Source organism: Acanthisitta chloris, unplaced genomic scaffold (genome assembly GCF_000695815.1).
Source record: "Acanthisitta chloris isolate BGI_N310 unplaced genomic scaffold, ASM69581v1 scaffold38712, whole genome shotgun sequence".
NCBI classification, from domain to species: domain Eukaryota; kingdom Metazoa; phylum Chordata; class Aves; order Passeriformes; family Acanthisittidae; genus Acanthisitta; species Acanthisitta chloris.
In genome coordinates this window covers 8,580-25,847 of record NW_008662887.1, presented here as the reverse complement: position 1 = coordinate 25,847, position 17,268 = coordinate 8,580, and the positions used below count along the sequence as shown (strand labels likewise).

Genomic DNA, 17,268 nt, shown 5'->3' with positions numbered 1-17,268 from the left:
CATTGAATTTTGATTAGGAAAGGTCTAGTTTTGACACAGTTTCTACTGAGTTTGGGATTGTTCTTCTTGGGGATAGGATGCCTCCCCAAGCCAGGGTAAGTGAGCTGGGATTTCAGTTCTGGATGGCTCCTGCTACAGGAGACTGAGTGGCCCAGCACTGTCCTGGCCAAGCCTGAGTGCCTGCTGACCCAGCACAGAGCTCTACGAACCCGGAAACCCATCAGCAGACCCTGCTGTCCCATTACATATCCCTGGACTGACACAGGCAGAGGCAATGTGAGAAGAGCAACCCATAAAGGGAAACTTCTACACTGCTCATGGAGGGCTCCAGGCTCTTTCAGAGTCTACAGGTTAATTAATTGATATTTTAATGCAGATGAACTCAAACCTCGAGGCAACATCTTCCACCAGCTCCTTAGAAACTCCCTGCAGAGAACAAACCCATCACCATGTGGGAGCAGAGAGTGGTAGCCAAGCTCCATGGTGCTGCCTGCAGGGCTGGGAGTAACAGGCTCCATGGGAGAGCTGAGCGCTCAGAGCAAGTAGCCTGAACATCTTGTAATGCCATGAGAGGCCTGAGAAGGGGGGCTTACATTTTATTTTTTGTTTTGGATGGCTGCTGAGCAGCCAGAGATATGAAGGATCTGCTGGGAAGGCAGCAGCCTCACAGCAGAAGATGATGTAGCAGCTCCGTGAGTCCTAGCACAAACTGAGTCCCAGACATGGTGTTACACACTCAGCAGGCAGGGCATGGGTCAGGAGCATTCTGCTATGAGACTGGGGGCTTTTCTACCTTAGACACCCAACTATTTTAGGGCTGCATCTGTTAAGGCTCCTAAAGTGCCTGGCTTTCAGTCTTCCAGGCTGGTGATCCAGGGAAATCCAATGGCAGGAGATACTGGCTGTGAACAGAAACTGCTGGTACAGAAAACTGGGAAAATATTCTTGCAAGCTTGTTTTCAGGGCATTTAAAAGTAGTTACAGGAGCAAAATGAGTGATTGTTCACTCTGCTGTCTGCTCCCTGCACACTTGGAGAGATTTATTGACTGGTAGCAGAAGATCAGATCCCCCCATTCCAGATTGTCTGTGAAACTGAGCACTAATTATGGTTAATGGTTGTACTGAAGTGGATAATATTTTCTCCTAGCATGACAGCCAGAATAATATGATTTAGCAATATCCCTACAGCAAAAAGGCCTGGCACTGTACTGAGGTTATTTCTGCAAGCTTTGCACAACAGGCAGAGCAATGGCAAGAAGACAATGGGAAGGGCATTGGCATGGAAGGAAATCAGTCACACTTATCTGGGGCTTGGGATGGGCTCATCCAACAGAATTGCTCATCCATCTGGGTACAGGAGAGCTCTTGGGGCAACAAGTCACAGGGGAACAGCCCCAGTGGTGGTTGGACATTCAGAGATGTATTTCTCCAGCATCCTGGGCTGCAAGGGCCTTATGAGTGCATGGAGCAGAGCTCAGCTTGTGGGGAGGCACACAGGGAGAAATGACAGCCACAAGCTCTCTCCATGTAAAAGCTGCAGCTCCTACTCGCTAGATGTGCAGTAGAGGGAAAAAAGTGGAGAAGTATGTAGCTGTGCAGGTCCCAAAACCAAGGGGGCTATGATGCACTCATTGCTGGGCAAAGTGTTTTGCTTTGTACCATGAGGGATTTGGTGCTTTTGTTTCAAAACCAATCTGATCAGTAGGACTGTCTGGGAATGGGATGTGGAAAGTAGAGGTGAGCAGAATAAATGATACAAGCATACAGACACCTCAGCAATAGGGATATTGCTTATGAACTTGTGATATTGGGAAGTTACAAAATACATAAATAGATAAACTAGCTCACAGACTTATAGGATATGTGACAGAATCCTACTTGGAGAAAGCAACCTATGGGGCAAATAAAATGTAGGCTCCAAATAAAAGGAGCAGGGAAGATACTTTGGGCTGCCTTCCCTGGGGCAGCAGTGATTTAGAATCCCAAAAGGGCAGAGGCAGCTGGAATGCAGGTGTGATTATGAAAACTGGGATTCAAGGTGGGCTTTTGTGTGATGGATCTGGAGTCTGAATGGCAAAGGCAGCAGGATTTCACATGTTGACTCAGAGTTTCTCCCATGTTGCTTGGCATAGAAATGGGACAACCTGCATCACATGTGTAATACCAACAACAGGTTAAGCATCTGGAGTAATTTTTCTTTATATCTGTGTTTAGTAATTCCAGTATATGACTGGGAGCTGTAAATATTCCTATAGTGACAGTAGGATACTGCTTAGTAAAGCTTTATTCAAGCCAGGCTTAAGTAGCCTGGCTACAGGAGTCACAAGAGGGAGCTCTAGGTGATCTTTAGGCTTTTCTTTCAGGTGTAAGAGTTCATTTTTTCCGGTTTGGTTCCATCCCATGCCCATCCCCCTCCCCTTTACAATAGGCATAAAGGCCAGAAATCTCCACTGCAAAGAAAGCTGATGCTCTTCTTTAACAGCTTTCCCTTCAGAGCTGGGGCTTGAGCAGCCCTGCTAGAGGCAGCAGGACCATCTCTTCTCAGAGCTGTTTGGCATAGTTTGAAGGTTTTCCCTCCCTTCTAGTTCAAAAATCATCTGCAAACCAAACTCTGAGTATCTGTCTGACCAGGATTAAGACCTGAGGGATAGTTTATAAGAGAGCCTGCTTTTCCTGGCAGGCTTCATGCAGGTTTTAGGGCTGCAAAGCTTTTTTACCAGCTGGTTCAGAAGCTTTCAGTGTGGGGAACACCTCTAGCCTTCAGGATGGCAGGCTGAGACCTTGGCACTTGGTCTGTCCCCAGGCTGGAGGGACTGGGACACAACCCTACCTGAACTTTTCTGTTCTCCTTCCATCCTGTGGATGGGCTGCTGCAAGCTGGATGCTTCTAGAAGGTTTGTGTGACTTCTCCTCCCTTGGCAGCCCTCACAAATGACCATGTCTGCGACCAATTTGTGCACAGTGAGGAGAAATCATTAAAAATCCCCTGCCTGGAGCTCGGGTGGGTGCTGGGGAGTCAGACTGCTGCACCCAGAGACCATTCACTGAGCAGGTCCTCGGGGCTTGAGCAGCCTTTGAGAGAGGAGAAGAGACATTGTCTTCTTCAGATGGATTTCTTGTAAACTGGCAATTAGCAGCCTTAAAACCATCATGAGCAGCTTGACTCCCTGCTGCTGGGGAGTGGTGTCCTGCAAAGAGAAAAGGGAACTTGTGCTGTGCCCTGGGGAGGCCAAGCATGGAGACCTGGCTGGACATTCTGCTCCTGGTCAGCCTCAGAGGATGAAACCAGGTGAGCATTGAGGGTGTCCAGCTTGCAGGAACCCATCTCCTCCAGTTCCTAAGCACCACCTGATCCTATCAGCCCTCAGTGATTGCAGCATCATGGGGAGGGCTTGAAAATTCTGGAGACCTGCACTCCAGGTCTTGTCATCTCCACTGGATGAAATGGGACAAGAACAGCCTACATGGAAGCGCAAGACTGGAGGTGCTGTCTTGATCAGGTTCCTCCTTTTGCAGCCTTTGTCTCACTGAATGTCCTAAACCTCTGGAAGATTTCTCTGCTGAAACAAGGAAGGGATTCTTGTCTTTCCATGAGGCACCTGAGCAAAATGCAGTGATTCAACCCATGGATGGCAACTTGCAACTCAACTCATCCTTGCCACCAGGGTTGGAAGGCAGAAGGTGAGGATGTGTCTATGCCTGTGGAGTTTTGTTCTGAGGTTAGTCACTGCCTTCTAGTTCCAGGGGGATTAAACCAGATGCCTTCTGCTGGGTACCCCTCTCTCAAGGCCAAAAGAGAAAGCACAGTTAATTAGCAGGAATTATGTGACTGTTAAATCCACAAAACCTGTTCCAGGCAGGTGCAGTTACAAAGCACCCTGGGGCAGTTTTGTGCTAAGACTTGAGCTGCTGGTATCCTGTTGCTGAACAAAGGCTGTGTTTGTTCCTTATATGAAAGAAAACAGCTCAAACCGTGAAATCCCAGCCTGGAACCTCACCAAAGCTTAGGGTTCCAAGCAAGGCTTGCGCGTTTGTGACACTTTTTTTGAGGCCCCTGAGGAGTTAGTGGCAGGGCAGGGGCAGGAAAAGTAATACCAGGGCCAAGGGTTTTTCTCGAGGGAAGGTATCCCTTGGAATGATTGCTGCATTTGGGAGCAGATCCCATGAGTTGTCCATGTCTGGAGCCTCAGCAATCACTGTGAGCATGGCAGCAGCACTGTGTGACATGGGCATTGCTGAATGGAGCTGTGCTTCACCAGGGCTGCAGTGAAGGCATTTCACACATGTCCTTGTGGTCTCTGCTCCTCCTTGCCAGGCTGTGTGAGGCTTAGAGCAGAGTAGAAGTTGGGTAAACACTGGGTGACTTCAAGCCAGGTGATCACCAAAGAAAGGATGACCCTGTGTGGTATCCTGAGAGCCAGGCAGCTTTGAGCAGCTTACATTGCAACAGGGTGGCTGTGCCTAGAACACATTTCCTGGGAGGGATGAGTAGTGTTTTGGTTGGTTTGTCCTCGTCTGGGAAGGTGACTGGTGAGCTGTGAAGCTGAGGGTGAGTGATGCCCTTGCAGCTCCCACCTCTGCTGAAAGCCTGCAGAGCAGCATAGATCCCTAGGGAATGGCAAAACCAACTTTCAGGACTAATGAAGGTTTAAGTAGACTGAAGAGATGCTGTTACATTTGCTCCCTCATTGCAAGGCACTAACTTCTGCTGGGGTGCTCCATTCATCAGCCCTGAACCTAATGGGACCAGTCCTGCAGCCCTTTCCTGGAAGGATTTTGCTCACCAGCAAAAATGGGGAAGAAGGGTGTGGAAAAGCAAATGACAAATGGTTCTTTAGCTGTGTTCAAGAAAAACAAGGGCTGGCTGGGGAAGCGCTTCGATGTGATTAGTGCAGAGCCAATGTGAGGTGAATGTTCTTGTGCATGGCCTCGTTTTGTGTGGCTCCAGCTGTGGATTTATTGTCCCCCGACCAGCCCTGGCTGCTGCCAGTGGCTCCGGAGGGCTCTGCTCAGCCTCCACACAGGGTGTTTCTCATTTCAGACTTCAAACGTGCTTGAACAATGTAGCTGCACATCAAAGGGCTGAGCGGAGCCTGAGGGATGCGGGAGGAGAGGACATCTCTGGCCCCACGGGAATGGTGGGCGTCTGTGGGGCTGGGCCCCACTGCTCCCCAGCTGTGCCAGCAGTGCCTCCAGCAGCTTTGGCTCGTCCCTGGCTCCCACCAGAGCCAGGAGCAGCTGCAGCTCCATGGTCAAGGCACTGTGCTGAGGTTTATTCCTTTCAGTACAGTGAGGAATCCTCCTGTTTCCAGCTGTTTCAGCTGGAATGCTCCCTGGGGAAGCATCTGGCTCCTGCTGGGGATGTTGTGCTGCATCCAGTGCTGCAGAGCCTGGTCCAACCGAAGCATGAGCAGCATGGCACATGGGCAAGTCGCTGCCCGGCCTTGCAGTCAGGCTGTGTGTCAAGCATCCCTCTGGTTGCTGCCTCAGTGAGCCTTTGCAGGCAGCAAAGAGATCAAATCTGAAGGATTTTTCACTCTGTTTTCCTGCTCCTACCAGCAGGAGGTTTGAGAGAGGCTGCACAGAGGACTGGCAGTGGTGGCCAGTGGCCCCTACCCATCACCTGCCCTCTGTTCAGGAATACATGTGTCTCAGGGCAGCAGCCCTGAGGGCAGCCAGGACACACAGAGCTGCAATTGCATGAGCTGTGCACAGAACTGGGGTCACAGCACAAAGACCAATTGTGCCATTGGCCTCTCCTGTCATTGCAGGTTATCCCCAGCAGGATTCCTGTAGTCTGAGCATCGCAGGAAACCACCTCCAGCCTGAGCTGTGCTGCTGGTTGGAGGCAGCCTCAGGCTGGAAGAAGGCAGGAGTTTTATGGTGAAACTCCTTTTCACAACTGTTCATGCTCTTTTGGATGCTGGGACCCCTCTTGTCTTTCTTTCCTGTAGCATATGACAAAAAGTCCATCAAGAGTTTGCAGATGTTGAGCAGAACTACCTCTAGTGCCATTAGAAATGCTGAAGCTTTTGATTTTATTTTTTTCCCTCCAGGGTTTTTTGACCACCTTAACTTTTCTCTGCCTTCCCACACTTGCAGTTCTCCTTTCCCTTGTTTCCCCCTTTTAGAGAGGAGAGAGAAAGTCCAAAATATGTGGGTTTTTTCTCTTTCGAAGAAGACTGTCTGGGAAATGATGAGTCAAGAGGTCCATGGCCTTTCCCTCTTTCAGTAGCTTGACATCTGTGCCACTCCAGGTGCACCCTTCCTGCACCTTTATTCCCCTCCTTCTACCTTGGGTTGACCTTTCCTATTCCCAAGCCAGAACCAAGAGCAGGTGTACTCTCATGCTGTGCATCACTCCTGGGTGTTTTTTGCTGACAAATGTTTTAATTCCTAGAAGTTCTCCTCCAGGATACAAACAGGAAACACCAGCCAGTTTAGCAAAATTCAGTGGTGCTGAGCATCCCCAAGAACCCAGGATTACCTGTGAGTGCTCAGCAGCTTCTCAGAGCAATTAGCAAGCCAAGGCACAAGGCAGTCAGAACTCCCCTATCACATTAGTCATGGAGAGGTGGTGCTGCAAAAATCTTCTCAATTATCCCCAAATGTCAGCTAACAGCTTGTCTCTGATGTGGAGAGAAAACTTTATGGCCCCACCAAAAGCAAGTGTGAAGTTGTGTGGGAGGTGCTGAAGTCTCCATAATCAGGAGTTTTTAAAACAGGTAAAGGAAACAAGGTGGTATAGGCCAGTAAGAGCTGCTTTTGGAGGAGAAGATGCATCAGATGTTCTTAAGGTCCCTTCCCATCCTGTTGCCTAGGGTCTGGTGAAGCTATTGGAGGTGAAAGGATCATCTGTTAGCTGATGTGAGCTAACACAGCTCCACAGTGCCTGTGCTGGCTCCTCAGCAAGGTACCTCTGAGTGGTCTGAGAGGAGCACCTTGCTCAGTGTTGGGGGTTTGGTCCCCTTAAAAACTCTAATTTCTGGGAGTAAATGGACAAAGGTGTTCCTAGATGAGAGGCTGAAGTGATACAGGGGCACCTGGATTAGGTCTCTGCCTGAATTAGGAGTGCTGCTGAGTCGCCGTGCGGAGGGATGGGAATGTCAGCCACAGGTACTCTCAGAGGTGGCAGGAATTGGGAGCATTCAAAGTGCCTGGCCTAGGAGCTCAGTCAATATTTATAAAAGGGTCAGCTGCACTGACTGAGCTTTTGAAAGCACTTGAAGGCGGATGGATGACTTCACCTGGTGGTGGTAGGAAGGCGTCTTCTGGTCGGGCTGTGCATGTCTTAACCATGTGCTCTCCAGACAGCTCTTCCTTAGGATTATTTTGCTTACAAGTTACCTTAACCATGACTCCTATTTGCTCTGACAATCTCTCAGTAGTTATGTTTTATTACCTGTGAAATGACAGGCACTGAGCTCTTAACACTGAGGTTTGGCTCAGAAAAGCTGAGGAGGCTCTGAAGTCCTTCCTAGTGCTGTGTTTTATTTGGGTGCATCTCTCACAACACTTGGGAAGCTTAAGTGTTTACCCAGGATGTGGTGATCAAGGGAGAGTGTATACATCTGTCAGGGTTGTTCTTGTGAAGTTTTTTTTTTGAGCAATTGTCTGGGGAAGCTGTTAAATGTACATTTTAAAACCTCCAAACTCAAGAAGTTAAACCCAGCAGCTCTCCAGGCTTTATTAACACAATAGGTTTAACAAGGGCAGCAGTTTTGTCTTGACAAATTCCACAGATTACATGCCTGGAGAGCACAGTAACTTATTAAATCAGGCTAAACTCGGACAAATATGTTGAAGTAAAACACTTGTGCCCTCCACATAGGGAGCTCCTTGCTTAGCAAGCAAATCCCTCTCCATAGTAGCTGCTACAGCCCATGTCTGCTCCAGCAGATCCTTTGGGTCTCCTTAGCACTGATATCTTTTGAAAGGTTCAAGATATTGAGCAAACCTAGTTCTGATTAAACAGAAATATAAGTGTGCTGCCAGGGTTTGTCAGTGACATTATCTCCTATGTGTTGGGAATAGTAAAGTAAACAGGACAACAGCCCCTGCTGCTTGGGCTGGGGGATTTGTGTATATGGTAAGAAGAGATAGTGATAATAACAAAGAGAGGAAAATGAAGTGTTCCATTGAAGAGCTCAGACCCCACATCCCTTCAGCTCCTGAGCATGTGTGGCAGTAGCAGCTGCTTAGTGGAGAGCACCCCACTTTACTTAAAGACTGGTTAAACAAGAAGCTCCACTTGTTTTTCCCTTGCACTATGACACACACCAAAAGCTGCTGACACAAGCCTAGAAAACAACGATGTGGGATGTGCTGAGACTTGTTTGTACATAGATTTGCCCCTCCTTGGCTTAAAGCATTATTTTAAACAGAGATGCTAAAACTGGTGCCAGAGTTTTGCAGAGAAGGTGAGTTTCTCATCTGATTAAGACTAAATGGATACCTTTGGCTTCTCCTTCCCTCTACTTTATGGATAAAAAGCCCATTGCAGAGCCCAGGTTTGTGCCACAGTGCTGGGGAGCTTTGCTTCCCAGGGAGAGAAGGGACTTTGTCAGTGGACAGGGGTGTGAATATCCCATTCTGTGTCCTTGTTCCAAGTCACCTGGCTCTCCCTGCGACCCCCCATGACTGATACACCCCTGGCACTTGATGGGGGTTGTACCCCAGCATGTGAGGATGTGGACAAACCCAGCTGTTTGGTGTTCCAGGCTGGGTAGAGGGCAGGTGGTAAAACAGTTCTCCCAAATTATGTGCCCTCACTTGGCCTCCCTCCATTCCTTGGTGAAAGCCCATTTTTTCCAGTAGTCTGTGTATGTAATAGTGATGGCAGGGTCCCCCCATCCGAAATGGGGACAGGGATCTCTGTGGCTGTGTCTATTTCTGACTTTGCAACAACAGAAATTATGGGGAACTAGTCCAAGGGTACCAAAGGATGCTCTGCTTGAAGGTCAGGCCATGAAGGCTTTTTCCAGCCCTGAGAACATATTAAAACCCATGGATGGGTTGTCTATTTTGGTCTATTTTGTTCTCTTCTCTGCTCCACACAGTCTGTCCCTGGAGAGAAACCAGAGAGATGGGTTCTGGGTATTCCAGGATGCCATCCCCTGCCATGCCAGCAGAAAAGCAGAGTAAAGCAACAAGAATTTTCCTATGTTTCCCTCACAAGGGCTTTTTAGTGCCCTGGGCATGCACGTGCATAATTACAGTCATTGCCTCCCTGCTATCACACTGTTCATCTCCACTAGTAGTTTGTTCTGCATACCTGGCCCAGACCATTTCCAGGGGTATTTGTGGAGTAGAAAACCACACACCTGAGGCAAATCACTGAGGCTTTGGAGGTATTTCTACCCTAGACTCATGTGGTATCGCTCGCTGCATCTCATCCTGTACCTCTGAACTGGATTCCTCAACAGAACCACCCTGCTGTAAGCCTCTGGCCCCATTTCTACACCACTAGCTCATCTATGCCAAATACAACTTGTTCTTCTCGAAAGCTTCCCTGAAGTGCCTTGCTAAAAGCACTAACACCACTCCTGGGATGCTGCACAGTGTCCCTCTAGCTGTGAGTCACTTGAATGACTCCTGAGAAACTCAGAAAAGCAGGAGCATATAAAGAACAAAACATTTGCCTTTGTGGATTCCCTACTCTTTTTTTGCTGAGTGCTGCATCTTTGCAGGTGCAATGTCTTGTGCATCTGGAGAAGAGTCCAGTGTGAGGGAGAGCTGGGAGGCAGAGCCTGTGTGACTTCTAGCTATGTCAAAGATGTACAAGGCTTGCTGCCCATTTGCCTCAGTAACTGTGTCCCACTGGCCTGGGAGAGTGGAATCTGGGTGTTTCTTCATCTTGCTGAGAGTGGCCTGAAACCTGAATGCTAAAGAATGAGTTTGATTTCACAAGCTCCAGCCCCTGCAAGCACACTGTGCTCAGACACCACTCACCGAGCTGTACTGGAGAGCGTGACTGGCACAGCCACCCCAGACTGTAGGTGTGTTCAGGCATGTGCTCTGAGCTCCTTGTGCTCCCGAGGGCAAATCCAGGAGCCAAGCGTTGGGTGGAAACAGCCAGGGATCCTGGGGCAGCCTGAGAAGGCTGATGTCTCTCTGTAGGTGCTGCAGATGAAGGGCAGCCCAGGCTGCTACGCTCCCAGCACAGGAGCGGTGAGTCCTGTCTTTGCACAAACCAAACGTGTTTTCTTCAAGTGCTTGAGTCTGCCACAAAGCTCAGACTTTTCCTATGGCTAATTACCTTCCTTGTTACTAATTTGCATTTTATTTCCACTTCTTGTCTCCCAGCTACAAGCCCATCTCACGCCTCTGCAGATCGGAACACAGGGTTGGAGCAGATGTCTCTGTCGGATGGAGCTGCTTTATTTACCATCCTCTGTTCTGCAGACCTTGGATGGAATTTCCTCCCCCTCCCTTGCAGCCTCCTTGGTGATTCAAACTGCTTAAAGAGCTGATATCAAATCTGGGGCCACTGCTCTGTGAGTACCTTTATCAGAGACAATGTGATGCCTTGATGGGGCCAGCAGCTTTCCCTGTATCCCCTGTGCTCCCACTGCAGAGCCCCAGTGAGCTCTCTGCTGTCATCCCCATGGCACAAATATCACTATTCTTTCTTCTAAACACTGGTTTTCCTAAAGACTCACTACTGTATCAACTGCTTCTCCATAGCCTCTATGTCCAGCTTTATCATTTACAGGGATTTCATACTTTCTCACCAGTCATCCCTAAATACACTGAGTAGCTGGGGGCAAAGCCTCATCCAAAGCCACCCCTGTCCCCTCGTTTCCATGACTGTTTACTCCTAGGAGATACCTGGGTGGGCTGTATGTCCTACATTGATATTACAGCTAACATTTTCCCTTTCTTTGTGCTTAGGACTGTGGTACACCAGAGTTTGGCAATCTTCTGCTCTCCCAATTTACATGGGGAGCCTCCTGCCCACCTGTATATCTGGCTAATGACACAATGCATTCTCCATGTCCCATGAGCAGTGACCACAAAACCAGCTTTTTTCAACAGTGCTCTGGGTGCAAAGTCCTGCCAAACCCCTGCTATTTGCCAACTGCTTCAGCTCCCTTTTGGAAGGCAGCCATGGGGCAAGAGAAAATATCCCACAGCTGGCGCTGCCCCTCCACTGATGGGTCCTCCTGGCATGACTGCAGGACACATCTGGACCACTCCACTGTCTCCCACCCACTCAATCCCCTTTAGGGATCACCAACCAGGCTGTCCAGCTCACTCCAGAATGGCCCAGCCACTCCTCCCACTGCAAAGTCTGGTTGTGCAACTGCTGTAGGAGTGGGGTGGCTGCCAGCCCTCCCCTGCCAAAGCACCACGTCTCGCATATATATATCAGGAGCAAGAGGGGCTCTCTGCACAGCAGAGCTGAGACAGAGCACAGGTGGCTGAGGCTGGGAGGTAAGTGTCCCTGGGGTCTGCAAAGCCTTTCCATCCCTCCCTACTCCATGACTTGGTACTTCTGAGGTTAGTTGCTATGGGTAGTTGCAGGAACAATAAGCAAAGAGAGGCAGAAACAGTCACAGGTAAGCAGAGAGAGTTTCCTGGGTGTTATTTATAACTTCTCTGCAAGAAGGTCAGTAATCAAATAGCATACTTAGCTGGAAGGTGTTTGTGATATAAGTTAACTTCCACCATGCAGGAAAAAACCCTCTCCCAAAACAGTTAACAATAAGCAGCTCATGCTAGCACTTCCTTCATTTACAAAGGAAAAGGTCTGGTTTTCATTCCAACCTTGGAAAGCAGAGTATTCATTAGGTGCTGCCTTCCTACTAAAAGCTGAAATTGTTCTGGGAAATTTGGTGATTTTTAGAAAATACTGTGTCCAGCCCCATTTCTTTACTGCAAACCTCTTTTTTTTTTTCTGATGAGTACACCACCCTCTGTGTCTGGTGGTTGTTGAACGTGCTTCTTGGTGCAGAGGAGGCAGTGCCACCCATAGTGCTGTCTTGGTATGCTGAATTCATAACTCAGTTGAGCAGGATGCTCCCTGCCAGCACTGGGATTAAACCAGAGGCTGCAGCAGCACACCCAGAGCACCTGCATGGTGGTCCTCACTCTGGCAATGCCCAGCCTAAGCCATGGCATCTGGCCATCATCCCTTGTTTTATTGCCTGGCACTAGTAACAAGGGTTCAGGTCCATCATTCCCACTGCAGCCTTGGGAGCCTTGTAGGGCTGGACATCAGCCTGCAGGCTGCTCCTTTTTGAACCCTGGGATGGAGCCACTTGCAGCCCTGCAAAAGACATAAAAGAATCCTAAATTCAAGGTGTGCTACACCTGCAGCTGCTCCATCAGCCTCAGTGATTGTGTCAGTCTGCAGCATCTTCCCTGGGGATGGGGAACAGGACCCTGTCGGAGAAGCAGAGACTGATTAGTTCCAGGGCATATTTATTTGCTTTACTGAGAGGCAGGGGCAGATCTCCAAAGATAAAACACAAATATTTGCAAGATTGATATGGAGGGATAGTTTAAACACAACTTGTAAATAAAAATTGGCAGAGAATTGTGGCTTAACTACATACTTTCAAAGCCAGTTTCCAGGGCAACTGCAGGGGATTGGAAGCAGCCTGGTGAGCACACTGTAAAAGTGGATGGATTTATTGAAAAAAAAAATGAAAAGGGGAAAAAAAAGGAGAAGAAAATGAAGATATAAGATATTTAATAGAACTTGCAAATTAATAACCGAGAATGCTGGTGAAGGGAATGAAGGTTTGGGGATACAGAGAAATCTCCCATGGAGTATATGCTGGGAGCTGCTCCCTGAAAGGGTGATGACTGTCTGTGGGTTTTTTCCCAGGTTAAGCTCCCTTCACAGCCTGGAATCCTGGTAGGGACAGCAGGGATGAGAGTGGCCGTGGTGGGTGCAGGTGTCAGTGGGCTGACAGCCACCAAGTGCTGCCTGGATGAGGGGCTGGAGCCCACCTGCTTCGAGCAGAGCCAGGACATCGGGGGGCTCTGGCGCTACACGGTGAGCCAGGGGCACCTGCTCTCCTTCCCATGGGAGCTGCTGCTTTGCAGGCTGGGAAGCGGGTCAAGCTGGGTTCCAGTGGGGGGGAAGGGATGAGAGGGTTTGCTGGGCGCTGAGCTGTCCCAGCTGCACTTCCCAAAACCAGGGGAAGGGGAGCAGGGGGACAGTCCCCACCCTGATGCACCCTGGGGTGCCATGCCAGGAGCACATCGAGGCTGCCCGGCCAAGCCTCTACCCATCAGTCATCAGCAACACCTCAAAGGAGATGTCAGCATTCTCTGACTTCCCCTACCCTGAGGACTTCCCAGTGTTCCTGCCCAATGCCAAGCTCCTGGACTACCTCCGGCGCTATGCTGAGCACTTTGGCCTCCGGAGGCACATGAAATTTGGGGTGAGTGATGTGTGCCCTAGCACTGTGCTGCTCCCCACACGTGCTGGGTGCCAGGGGTGACTTTGCTTCACTTCCATGTTCCAGACCACTGTTGTCAGCATCCGGAAACGCCCTGACTTTGCCACCACAGGCCAGTGGGACGTGGTCACAGAGGCGGGTGGGAAGCAGACATCGCATGTCTTCGATGCTCTTATGGTTTGCAGCGGCAATTTCTCCGAGCCATCCCTCCCTCTGCACTGTTTTCCTGGTATGGTATAGGGCTACTTGCATTTACTTGCTTCCACGGTCTGGGAGGAGAATATTTAGAGGTTCTTCAGGGAAAATACTTCCTTCCTTTTCTTGCTTTTGCTTTTCAAACCTCTTTGTACAAACAGCAACACATTCTCGTGCTTCAGCAGCTTTGCCTATGAGATCCCATTTTGGAGAGGAAGCATGAATTCTGTGTGCATGGGATGGAGGGCTGGACCTCTCTGAGTCCCTGGTGGCCAGCAAGTGCACTTCCTTGCCATCTGGGTTGTTTTTATGTCAGTCATCCTAACAAAACCCACAAACGTTCAAGTATTTGAAAGTTTCATTTCTTTTTCCACAAGGCATCGAGAGGTTTCGAGGACAGTACTTCCACAGCCAGCAGTACAAGCATCCCGACGTGTTTCAGGGGAAGCGTGTCCTTGTGGTGGGCTTGGGCAATTCTGGAGTGGACATTGCAGTGGAGGCCAGTCGTGTGGCTGCCAAGGTACCACCCTCACCCCCCCAGGGTGTGAGGAGGAGGGGGATGCTGGGGGCAACAGCTCTGTTTACTGTCACCGTGGTGTACGAACGGTCTTTCTGAACTTGAATTTCTTGATCTAAAACTTACTCTGAAAGAAAGATGGCTTTCCTCTTTTCCTCCCATTTCACCTTCATTGCCAGCAGCCAAGAGGTCCTAAAGATGCTGCTGCTGCTTTCACATTGTGCAGCTGTCTGTGCCATGCCCCTCTGAGTTACTTTATGAAGGCAAAGCAGCAAATTCATCACCTAAATCATATTCTCTGCTCTCTTCCAGGTGACAATTTGCACCAGTCGAGGTGCCTGGCTGCTCACCCGTGTGTTTGACCATGGCTACCCATGGGACATGGTTTACAACACTCGTTTTATGAGCCTGATCAGAAACAACCTCCCTAGACTCCTCTCATGGAGACTCATTAACTACAAGGTGAACCAGCGTTTCAACCATGAAAACTATGGCCTTCAGCCAGAGAAGAGGTTCGTCTTGGTGGTTCCCATCCCATGCAGATGGACTTGTGGCATGGGCAATGGGAGATCTCCAGCAAGCAACATCAACCAGTGCCCAGACTAGGGTGATCTCCAGTGGGGAGTTTATAGCCCAGCAGAAGAAGATAAGCTGGAAAAGCCCAGGAATGAACAGGAGAGTTTTCCTCATTAGGCTTCCTGGAAGAAGAGAAGAAGGCAGGATGAAAGCATTGATCAGCTCTGAAAAGAGATGATTTAAAGAGTAATTGAGTGAATGGAAGAAGAAAGCAGGAGATGTCCATGCCATGCCATGCCATGGGACAGGGTGACATTGGTGAAACATGTCAGTGTTTGGAGAGGGGGGGAGGCAGGGGTGTTTACTCAGAGCAAATGACACCAGGAGGTTGTGAGCTGGTGGGCCTAGGGGGAGGAGGAACAGGTGCACCTGACAGAGCTTGTTCATGGTTTCCCATTCTCAGAGCTCCTTGTCCCTTCACAGCTGCCTGGTGCGTGAGCCCGTGCTGAGTGACGACCTTCCAAGCTACATCCTGACAGGGAGGATCACCATCAAGCCAGGCGTGAAGGAATTCAAGGACAATTCAGTTGTTTTCCACAACTGCCCTAAGGAGGAACCTATCGATATTGTTGTCTTCTGCACAGGCTATGATGTTTCCTTCCCGTTCTTAGAAGAAGCAGATGTCAAGGTGGAAAACAAGCATGCATCTCTCTACAAATACGTGTTCCCAACCCACCTGCAGAAGCCCACCCTGGCTGTCCTTGGGCTCATCAAGCCTTTAGGAGGCATCATGCCCGTTATAGAGTTGCAAGCACGCTGGGTGACTCGTGTCTTCAAAGGTAGGAGAGCTAACATGAGCTCTCCCATGTACCAAAATGCAGTTCAGGCTGGACACTCTTGGACACACCAAGAGGGATTTCTGTCTTTGGAGATCCCACAGCTAAGAAGCTCACTTCAGAGTGGACAAGTGTTTCTAGGGCTCACACTTCCCATTATTTCGCTTCAGCTAAGCTACAGCAGCAAGAGTGAGGAAATAAACCTACAGGGGTTTTGTTTGATGAAAATAATAATTATTATTATTATTATTTATTGTTATTAACAACAATAGCAGCAACCTCCCCCCACTGGGCTGATGTGGAGTGCTGCACCAAGGCTAATCTACAGAGCCAGGGGAGCTCTGGGATTTCTCTTTGAGATGATTGTCCCTGGGTTCACATAGCCCATCTTGCCCCACATCATCTTCCTGTGCCCTGACATCTTAAATCTATAAGAGTAGGAAAAAGTCCCTGTGACTTTGTACCACCATGGAGGGCTTGTCTCTGGCAGAATTGCTACTGCTGAGCTAAGTCCAAACATCAAGACTTTCCTGCCTTCCCCAGGGAACAGCTTCCTGCATTTTGCATCACTGAATGAGTTCACAACTCCCCACAGGAGTTCAACTCTGCAGGATGCTCTCCTCTCTTTTCTAGGCTTGTGTCAGTTGCCTCCTCAGTCTGTTATGGAGAAGGAAGTAAATGAGAAAAAGAAAAACAAAGTGAAATGGTAAGTCATTCCCCAGAACCCCAAAGATTTTTTTGGTAGATTGAAAAATCCCTAGAGTTTTGGGGGCAGCAATACACAGTCTCATCCTCTGCAGCTGCTCCCTGCATACACAGTGGGGGTGACAGGGGGATGCCCAGATCCAGCCTCCCCTTTACTCACTTGTACTGAACCAACATAACCTTTGATTTGATGATGATATTTTGCCTGTTGATGATAGGAAGAAATGAATTCAGGGTATTCAAGACTAAAGCTTGTTTGGGAGTTGAGGAAGCATGTCAGGGTCCCTGGGGGACTGAGTGAGAAAATGGCAGAGAAATTAATGGTAATGAATGCAAAGTAATTCAGCTGGGGGGAAAAAAGCCAACCTGAGTTGCACATACAAATTGTCTCACCTCTCAGCATGAAGACCTGACTCACTGTGAGCTGGTGTCTAAGCACACTAGTGTGTGGTTCACAGGCAGGCAAAAGGCTAAGAAATGTTAAGGAAAGAAGGAGATAAATGCAGGAAAGTGGGCAATGTATTAATCCATGGTTCACCTAGATCACTGTAGGAGAAAAGCAGTAGTGAAATACAGAATTGCTCAGAAGAATTGCTGTACAATACAAGGTTAAATGCACGTGGCTTTTTTCAGCCCACCAAAGGTGGCACATGAAGCTGTGAATTCTGCAGAGAAGGTGAGCTGGAAACAATTCTCCAATTCACCATGCATTGTGCAATACTTAGTGGAAATCAATGTGAGAGAAACTAAGAGGTGCTGCCTTTGTCATACTGCATGTGACTTCTCTGCAGAGAGCAAAGGGAAAACTACTTTAAAAAATACCAAAGACCAGTTTGACAAAGTCTCTTAACAAAGGTCCACCAAGGTGAAGGGGGGTCAGATGCAACTTGTGGCTAATGAAGTGAAAGATTGGCTGATAGGCATGAGCTATCATCACTTTAGATGTATTGTGTCATGAGCAGGACTCAGCCCAGGCAGACACAGGTTCCCACTGCATGTACACCCAGTCCTCTCCTAGAAGGAACCCAGTTGCATTCAGATGCAATAACAACAGGGATGCAGAGGACCTGCACTCCAGTTCCT

General features: G+C 48.9%; 1 protein-coding gene across 1 annotated transcript in view; it reads left to right on the top strand.

Moving 5' to 3' along the window:
* The first annotated feature begins 12,881 nt into the window (after window positions 1-12,881).
* The window catches only part of LOC103798496 (dimethylaniline monooxygenase [N-oxide-forming] 1-like), a 5,117-nt gene continuing 730 nt past the window's right edge, over window positions 12,882-17,268 (top strand). The window contains exons 1-7 of the mRNA XM_009070761.1: window positions 12,882-13,007; window positions 13,210-13,398; window positions 13,483-13,645; window positions 13,989-14,131; window positions 14,441-14,640; window positions 15,128-15,483; window positions 16,114-16,186. Of these exons, the coding sequence (XP_009069009.1) occupies window positions 12,882-13,007; window positions 13,210-13,398; window positions 13,483-13,645; window positions 13,989-14,131; window positions 14,441-14,640; window positions 15,128-15,483; window positions 16,114-16,186 (1,250 nt within the window). The remainder of the gene's footprint in view (window positions 13,008-13,209; window positions 13,399-13,482; window positions 13,646-13,988; window positions 14,132-14,440; window positions 14,641-15,127; window positions 15,484-16,113; window positions 16,187-17,268) is intronic.